This window comes from Cariama cristata, unplaced genomic scaffold (genome assembly GCF_000690535.1).
Source record: "Cariama cristata isolate BGI_N322 unplaced genomic scaffold, ASM69053v1 scaffold13131, whole genome shotgun sequence".
Classification (NCBI taxonomy): Eukaryota; Metazoa; Chordata; class Aves; order Cariamiformes; family Cariamidae; genus Cariama; species Cariama cristata.
In genome coordinates this window covers 39,357-48,456 of record NW_009599921.1, presented here as the reverse complement: position 1 = coordinate 48,456, position 9,100 = coordinate 39,357, and the positions used below count along the sequence as shown (strand labels likewise).

Here is a 9,100-nt window from a genome sequence, read left to right as displayed (position 1 = left end):
TCTCGAATGGTTTCCAGCAGTGACCTTCTCGGCGTGCCCTGGCCCAGCCTCTGGCCCCTTCGATTCCCCCCACTGAGGACCCCAGGGGACATGGTCTCACAGGGACACCTAGGTGGCGGCTTCCCTCTGCTTTTCTGCCCCATTCCCTCCAAAAAGGAGGCTTCTGCGGATACTCAGCCCCTGCCTGTGCGTGTCCTCCCCTCATCTCCTCCACAGGCTTTTTGCTCCCTTTCTCCAGCCAGGAGCCAGAGACCTCAAACCCATTCCGGTCCCAATCCCGTCACCACCACAAGTGCCACCGTGCATGGGGTGTTCACTGCCCACAGAGCCTCGCTGACACCTGGAAGCGACCCTCACCACCTGGCTGCCCGCAGGGGTGTCCCATTGCCCCCGCCCTTAGCTCTCAGGCACTTCTGCCCTCCCAAAAAGCAGCACCCCAGGGCTGGCTCCGCTGATGCTGATGGGGTTAGGAAGGCTGGGCAGGATTTGTCTGCCTGCCACCATTTTGCCAGCCGGGATCGAGACACCACAGCAAAGCCTGGAGCAGCACAACCGGAAAACATGAGCACCTGTGGCGGAGGACAAAGCCCACTTGGGATGCTTGAGCACCCAAGAGTACCCCGAGCACCCAGCTATCCTGCCCCGCTCTGCTGCTCCCTGCACGCCCCCGGTACTGGGGATGCCAGAGGAGGACCCCTGCAATCCGCAGCTTTTCCCCAAACTGCACCAAGGGACCACGCCACCACCTCTTCACCTGCCATCCCATGGGCTGCTCACACCCACCGCCTCAGCACAGAGTCACCAGCTCTTTGGCAGAAATGGGGTGAATGGTGATGGTGTTGTTCAAGTCGGCCATGGTGGTCCCTATCTTGAAGGTCACGGCAAAGCCCCACAGCAGTTCGTTTGCAGCCCCACACTTGCATGTGCAATTCTGCCACCTTTGAGAAAGAAGCAAGAGGCTGGATGGGACCCAGCACTGGCGAAATCCAGGCTAAACACTGGGCTTGGTGCTGGGGAACTGGATCCCAGCCCAAGACCTGGTCTAAGCAGGTCAGAGCAGACCATGCGGAGACAAGAGGACAGCTGCCGCAGCATGGGGAAGCCAAGCCAGCCACCTGCAGCGCTCAGTTGTCCCCCTGGGTCCCCTCCACGCACCTTCTCCTCCTCCCAGCACACACCAGCTTCACGACACACTTAAACTTCCTCTGGCTGATGGTGTGGTACAAGGGGGTGAAGGATGTGCTGTAGATCTTCACGTTTTCCCTCCTGTGCATGGCCATGGCTTCATCTGCAGCAGAAGACACGACAGGGCAAGTAGGGGATGTACCATAAAAGAGGGAGTTAAAGCTCATTTTGCAAGACTTAGACCGCTTGCCGGAGATCAGATAATTTCCTCAAGCATCAAACCAGCAGCTCTGAGCTGCCATGTCCTGCGCCTCTTCCCCCATGCTGCCACCCCCTATGCCCTGCCCACACCTGCCTTTGGTGAGGCCCATGGTGCCTGAAGATGAGATGGTGGGAGTGTCACGGTAGTCCAGCCAGGACTCCTGCTTGCCCTTGAAGAGCCTGTGTGCCAGCTTTCTGCTGGTCCCGATTGCCACTGTGGGGAGGGACGGGGAGCCTGAGCCACGGCACAGCATGGAGATGAGGGGCTACAGGTGGGGGGCACAACCGTGGTACCTGGGGTGAGGAGGGCTCTCCTGCAGACGTCCCCGATGGCGTAGACCCCTCTCGTGGTGCTGTTCTGGTACTCATTCACTACCCATGGCCCTTGGGGTCCACCTGCACACCTGATGTGGGAAATGGCAGCTGCCTTGGCACCCACCCTGGCCAAGATGCACTGCCAGTGATGCCCATGGTGTGCCTGTGCCGGCCGCAGCAGTGGCTGCCGTGTTCCCAGCTGTGGGGGCACGGTGGGAACACCATCCCATGGCAGGGTCCGGAGACCCTCCATGGGACCCCTGGAGACCCTGCCCATCAGTTACCGGTAGCGTGATGGACCGTCTGGTGGCTGATCCCCACCGCAAGGAGCACGACGCCTGCGCTGGAAGTCCAGTTTAGACTCCTCTTAACTTTCAGTTCAGTAATGCACAGAGCAGTGGGTGTTGTTGAGAAATTTGGTGTTCTCGCTCCTGTGGGAGAGGCAAAGTATCCATAAGGTACACGCAGGTTACCAATTTCAGTTCAAGCTTCCAGTAAATAAGCCTCAGCCTTCTGCTGTACATCAGGGTGATGAAGAGATGAGTGTTGCAGCTCGATTCCCGCGATAGCCATTTCTTTTTTCTTTTGACTTAAAGAAATGTCAGCCTGCTCTTGACACATTTGAAATATCTGCACTGTGGCCTGTGAGACCTGTTTCAGGATTTGTTAGAAGACATATTTCATGCTCCTATTTCATTTCTCTTTTTTTTTTCCTTAGTCTTAGATAAACTGTTCGCTAATGGCTTGCTTTAATGCTTCAGATTGTATTGTATAAAACACTGCTCTTAGTCATACAAAGTAACAGCCAAGTTACAACTGTCTTTCCTTAATATTAGCAAGGCTATCCAAGTGAGAACAGAATAACTTAATAAAGATCCTCTTTCCAAGTCTTCCGCTATTATTCCCACTTCACTTGACTTCATTTTTCTTTTTCAGAGTTCATTTCTAAAACAAACCCAAAACGCAAGTTCCAGCCATGTCTGTGCATTGAGAAGCTACTCAGTCTCTGACCTCCATTTATTTTACTGGAAAGACTCAGAATAAAGCTATTTATACAGGGAAAACACCACTTTTAGACCTCACCCATTAATACCTTTTTTTTTCCCCTCGTGCCATAGTTAGGGAGGCTGTGACAGAGCTTTTCACGTAAAGGTATTTTCTGCCAGGGAACCCAGAGGCAATTTCCAGGAGCTCGGACAAGGACAGGGTGTGTTGCTGGCCCTGCCCTGCTCCAGCTGCTGCCTTCAGCCAGGGGAAGTGATGCCTGGGCCAGCAGCAAATTTGGGAACTGCCAGAACAGCACCCGACTATATTCAGAACACCTGCCTTTTAGCTCCAATCACATGAATTGAATCAGAAAACTGGTTTTCCCCCAGCTGTCTGTTTTTTGGGCTGTTTACAAATCCTAGGGCAATCCTGCTCCTCCCAAGCCAGCGCAGACCCTGAGGGCAGTGGCAGCCTCACCAGCAGAATGATTTTCTTCTCTCCTGGCACAGCTTCAGCAGGTTGCCAAGAGGCATTAACAGAGCTGAGGAAGATGCTGCTGGCATCTCGCGAGGAGGCACGGCCCCACAGAGCCCCTGGGCTACCAGGAGCCAGCAGGCAGGGCTGGTGGGGACAGACATGGTGTTGGGCTAATGAGGAATGAGGTGCTGATACCCGAGCTGACCCCAGATTGAGACCAGGTCTCTGTGCCTGCCTTGAGAGCCAGCATACGTCACATGCCCTAAGCAGAGGTTTGACGGTGGTGAAGCTCTGTAGCGTGGGGAAACCTCAGCTGCTTCCACTATCTGTCTACATGATGTTTCCTGCCCTTGATATTTACCTTAAGGAAGCTTTGAGAAGACGAGCTGTTAACACTTGCTCCATCACATTGGTCGGGCTGGTCCTTGCCAGATAAATGTACCTTGATCAGAGAAACTGCCCGGTTTTGTTCACTGCTGCAAACCCCCATGGCCGCATGTGTCCCCTTTGTGGCTCTGTTGCTGTCAGTCTGGGCCACCACCAGCACCAATCCCTTGGAAAAGGAAAGACAGAAATGCTGTCAGAGGAACCTCTTACCTCGAGGCAGCACAGATAACACCCTGTGCCACTGCAGGGTGCCCACCCCATTGCATTACTGCCTTGTCAGCATCCAGAAAGGGATTACAGAAGTCTGAAATAAGTCCAGATGCATAAGAAAAGAAAATGCAGCTATTTTAAATGCACAGAACCGTTGTAAGATACAGCTCACCTGAGAAGATCCTCAAGGTGCTCCAAGCTTATTTTAACTAAAAACTTATTTAACTTACTTTAACTAAGAAAAAGTGCTTTTTAGAACTAGCAGTTTCACTGGAAAACTCAAGAAATCTCCTCTCCAGCTGAGCATTACATAAAGGCTGCAATCTGCACAGTCACAAATAGGGCAGTATCTGATATACTTACAGATGTTAGACTGAAAGTGAGGATTCATAAAGAATAGCATTTAAGAAACAAGGATGTGTTAGTGTGGGGCAAGATGCACTCCTTCCCGTGTTGGTGTTTTGGCTGAAAACAGGCTAACAATGTGGATTTCTTTATACTACCTCCCAAATCAGTAATCCTATTATTTCAGCTAGTCATCCCACCAACAACTTTAACTTTTACAATATGTTTAATATCACTCTTTTTTTTTTTTTTTAACAGTGGAGAAGGAGCTGAACGCATGTTTTTCCCAGGGGCTTGTTGAAGTGATCTGCTTGTGCCCGCAGATCTGCAGAACTTGCTAACCAGCCATAGTCTGCCTTTCGGTGCACCTCAGTATCTCTCTGTACTTTGCTCTCCCTGGGCTTTATTTCTGACAAAAAGGCTTTAAATAGCTCAGAGTGGTACTGCACATTAAAAGAGGGATGAATATGCTCCATCTCTGGCAGAAGAGGCAATAGCTGTCGTGTGAAGGAGGAGATTCTCAGATCTGCTCAGGAGAGACGCACACTTGGTCATCATGAAGTGGCACTTTCCTGAGGTGTCCGTCACGCTTTCTGTCTTTGGTGCACACCGATACTTTACAACTGGGTAGAGAGCAGAGAGGTCAACCTGCATTTTTTCAGTGCTGTTTAAGTTCTCAGGGCTTCAGGATTTGTCTCTGTGGCTGACCCACGAGGCTTCCTCCAACGGGAAGATGCCACTGACCAGAAGCAGTAGGAGCACTGCCTGGTCCCCACGGAATCTCTTTGCCAGCAAAGTGCACCAGAGAAGTGAGGTGACTTTCAACGGACCGAGCCAAATGCACTAGTTAAGCAGCACAAGGCACTGATTTATCTGTAGAGAAGTCATCACCAAAGCCAAGCAGCAGCTGATTTCTGGAGAGGTGCTGGTTATAACCCAGCAGCTTCCTTACCTGCAAATTACCCAAGGCAGATGCACAGCCATCCTAGGGATGCAAGAGCACTCGCCCACCAAGGGCAGACACATCGGCTCTCTTCTCTTCTACACCTTCATAAAAAACAGTCAAGACCTGTATGAAAATATCAGGTGTTATCTTGAATTACTGTTAGCACAGAGATGCTCCATCCATGTAAGTCCAAACTGAAGTGTACGTTTTAAAGTCCTCTTAAAGTGCATCTTCCTTAGGACGAAAAAGATGTCAACCAAGGAAGAACTGCAATACTTCAGTTCCTTCAGTATACACATTGGCAGCATACCTAGTGTAACCTGGGTTGCATGACACCTGTACCTGCAAGAAGTATTGCAAATTAATAAGTTTAATTCTAGGAGCAGGTAAATTACAGTATTCTCTAGCTTTATTTTTCAGCTTCCCTCTGAACATTCCTAAATGAAAGTGTTGTGGGTAATTCTGTAGATACTACACTAAGTGACATGATTAAAAGGAAAAAGGTATATAATAAGATAGGTACTTAATTGTACAGTATATCGTAATGAAATAATTATTATTCATAAATTTAATCAGCCTGTGAAGTAATTTGCCTCCAAGGCATCCAATTAAAATAATGGCAATGAAATCTTGGCACAGGGAGACAGGTACTCAGGACCCAACATCTTTCAATGAAAAAGACTCCGTGGTGCACAGGCCCAGCACCTCTGACACTCTGGCCACCTCAGCTGAGGACAACAGTACCGAGCTGCGAGGCAAGCCCCGAGAGGGCTTTTAATGCAACCATTTGGTTTAGGTACCCAGCACTCAAAGCTGGCTGTGCTGCAGTTCTTTTAAAAGAAGGACAATATCCTTCCCAGACGACCAAGGACTTCTGTCCGGTTGTGGGACGGTACCCAGCACTCAAAGCTGGCTGTGCTGCAGTTCTTTTAAAAGAAGGACAATATCCTTCCCAGATGACCAAGGGCTTCTGTCCGGTTGTGGGACAGACTTGATAACAGCTTTGGAAAGGTGGAGACACAGCAGCAGTAAGGTCTGCTTGAAGGAGAACAGGGCTGCAGTGAAGGGAACCAAGAACCAGCTGTTCCTCTGAGCTTGGACATCGCTTCTTATTCTCATTCCTCACATTGTACTGAGCGTAGAAAAGGTTTTTGCACCAACAGGACTTTAATGGACCTCAATCACCTCCAGGAAGCTTTTCTTACTGAAGGTTTCTACCCTTTTGCTCGTCTGTATGCCTCCGCAGCCTGGGATATCCCAAGAGTGATGACTAGTTTACACTTCTCAGTCCTGCTTAAGACAACGGGGTGTCCCAAGGGCTGAACCAGGAGAGGCAGCCTTTACATGCACTGCTGCCATAAAAGAGGCTTGTAGTGAAAACACTAACAGGAGCTAAATTTATTTAGGCCAGATAAGACCTGTGCCATAAGTGATCTTCTCACATTTCCTGCAACATCTCTTAACTACCGACCTTCCAGATCAGGGAGACTTTGCCAGGCAGAAGTTTATTTCCTGCCATAATTTTCTCAATTGAGAAATTTCCATTTCCATGTTCAGACTCAATATTTTTTAGCCTTATCTCACACTAATGATGTCTTCTACAATAAGATATCATCAATAACAGACAAGGATGACTAATGATTATTTTTTCTTTTTCTTTCAAATGTGAGGCAAGTGATTCCCCACTGCTGAGTCCTGCAAAGCAGGACTAAAGACCCAGTCTGAGCTTTCCAAAGGAGTGAAAGGGAAATTAAGCTGGCACAAGAACCAGTTTTCTCTTAGTCTCTGGGGAAAAGTCCACCCGTATTTCTGTATTTCACAGGCACAAGCAGACGGCACAGATCCAGCTGAGTCACTGTTTCTCTAAAACTGCTCAGAAACAGGGTATTGGTATCTCCAGCTGCACTGTCACCTCTGTGAGTAAACCTGACCTGGTAAGACCTGATCATGGTCTGGTGCTGCAGGATTTGGCCCGACACCAAGGATGCAACTCCTCAAAACTCTGGGCTTAATTCTCACCCCAGCTTAGGCACCTCATGCTCTCTGGCTCCCTTGGTTCAGATACCACCCACTGCTTGATTTACAAATAAACCAGAAATACCTATAAATCTTTATTCATCTTATTTTCCAAACAAAGCTGAGGTATATTTTTTTGACCCTTAACCTATTGTGTGGTACCCCAGAAGGATCACCCAGAGCCTTCAGTCCCTTCCAGACTAAGGCAGAGCTTTTCTTGAAGGCTGGGGAGGCTTTTCTATTTCTTCTTTGGTTTGGGGATCTGTATAATACTGGGAGATTGTATGACTTGCACATGCAGCAATTTTTAACACTTACCCTGAGAGATCCAGGAAAGGCTCATCTGAAACAGTCTTGAGTTTTGTCAGTGGTGTAGTTGGGACCAAAGACCCCCATCTGAAAAATGAAATGCCCACAGATCAGCAAGATAAATACCACAGCCTTTCCAGTTTTCATTGGCAGGATACTCACAGAGCCAGCTGACTGTGTCAAGGATAGAGGAGCTTTCCTGGCACGAGTCTGCTCATGGAGGACTTTGGCAGAGCTCAACAGGCAGAAACCTACACTTAATCGTCTTAGGATAGTGGTGAGCCAGGCTGCTCCGGGATGAAATGAAAATGTTACAGTTTGAATATCGGACCATCAAAAAGTCAACACTCAGCCCTTGTGAGTCAACTCAGTCAACTCAACACTTCAACCCTGGTGCTGGTAGAAATCTGAAAAATGGGGCTGTCCCAGAGCATTTTGCTGGCTAGAGAGCAGCATGCCAAGGTCCAGCTGGGCAGCCAACACAGCTGGGAGCACACGTCACACCTCCACGCTGCAAGCATCTTCTAAGCTAAAAGTGTGCAAATGCTGGCTGTGGTGTGGGAGCATGGAAAAGGTTGTGGAGAAAATCAACCAAATTACTTGGCTGCTTTGATATTACATTTATGATTTGATAGTACTTTCTACGGTTTGGCAAAAGAGAGTCTGTTGGAAGAGCCGAGAAAATTTCCCTTTCTGAAATTCAATACTTAGAATTCCCTTCTTGATTTCACCACTGTATTTGACTTGGGAAGATACAGTCCTACGACAGATCTCCTGATCAATATTTCCTTTTGTACCAGTGAATTGCCAAAGGCAGTTGAAATCAACTAGAACAGGAGTTTAGACTCTGGGGTAACTAGATCTCCCCTCATTAAAAAAATCATTAAAAACACCCATCCCGTGTTGCCATGTAAGCCAGGACTGATAAAAAAAACCACACCTGGGAAGCATGATCTTTTAAAAGGTCCATGTCCCCTTGTCTTGACTTACATCTTGATGCATGAAGAATTTGACAAGACCCATCATATTGCTTTTCTCCATCTCTCTAGTGTTCATCTGCTGGCCACAGCTCCTGATTTATATTGGTCCAAAGTCAAGATCAGGTTGGTGAAGTTTTGGCCACCTGCAAGTAAAAAACAGAAGAAAAATGTGCTTGTTTGTGAAATACTCATCTGAGGTTTGAAACCCAGGATTAAATTCTTGGCTCTCCTACAGAATTCCAATGGATGGCTGGGCAAACCAACCCTGCTCTGGGTCCTGGAGCTGGACTCCTTTTCCTGTCTTATACAAGCCCTGCCAGGTCTCATACCTTGTGTGTGTGGATCTCCCAAACAAACAATAAATAAGGATCTTGCACACCCTGAAGTCTCCCTGACTGTCCTTAAAGCAACGTCTATTGTTTAACTCAGGGAAACACTACAGCATCCAAGTCCCCAAGTAGCCCAGTCACTGCTCTAAAAAGCATTGCCGGAGAGAGCGTGACTTCTGAAAATGAAACCAAGAGAATGAGATGTAAAGCAGTGGGTATCAGGTTTATACCAGAACACAGACCAGAGTTATTGTCCAGAAAAAGCTAATGGGAATCTTTATGCCTGTATATTGTCCCTTTGCTTTAGCTATTTGTCTGTTAAACAACCTCCTCAAGCAGATGACTTGTTCCTGCCTTCTCCCATCCATCTCCATCGTATCCCAGCAGCAAGATGCATGGGTTAGTGGTGAGGT

At 48.3% G+C, this 9,100-nt stretch overlaps 1 protein-coding gene across 1 annotated transcript; it reads right to left on the bottom strand.

The window, feature by feature from the left end:
• Positions 1-787: 787 nt before the first annotated feature.
• On the bottom strand, positions 788-1,954 carry LOC104169048 (glutathione reductase-like). The gene is given in 5 exon segments (XM_009709855.1): positions 788-904; positions 906-938; positions 1,152-1,288; positions 1,481-1,600; positions 1,681-1,954. Coding segments are annotated over 5 exon segments (681 nt in total).
• Positions 1,955-9,100: the final 7,146 nt, after the last annotated feature.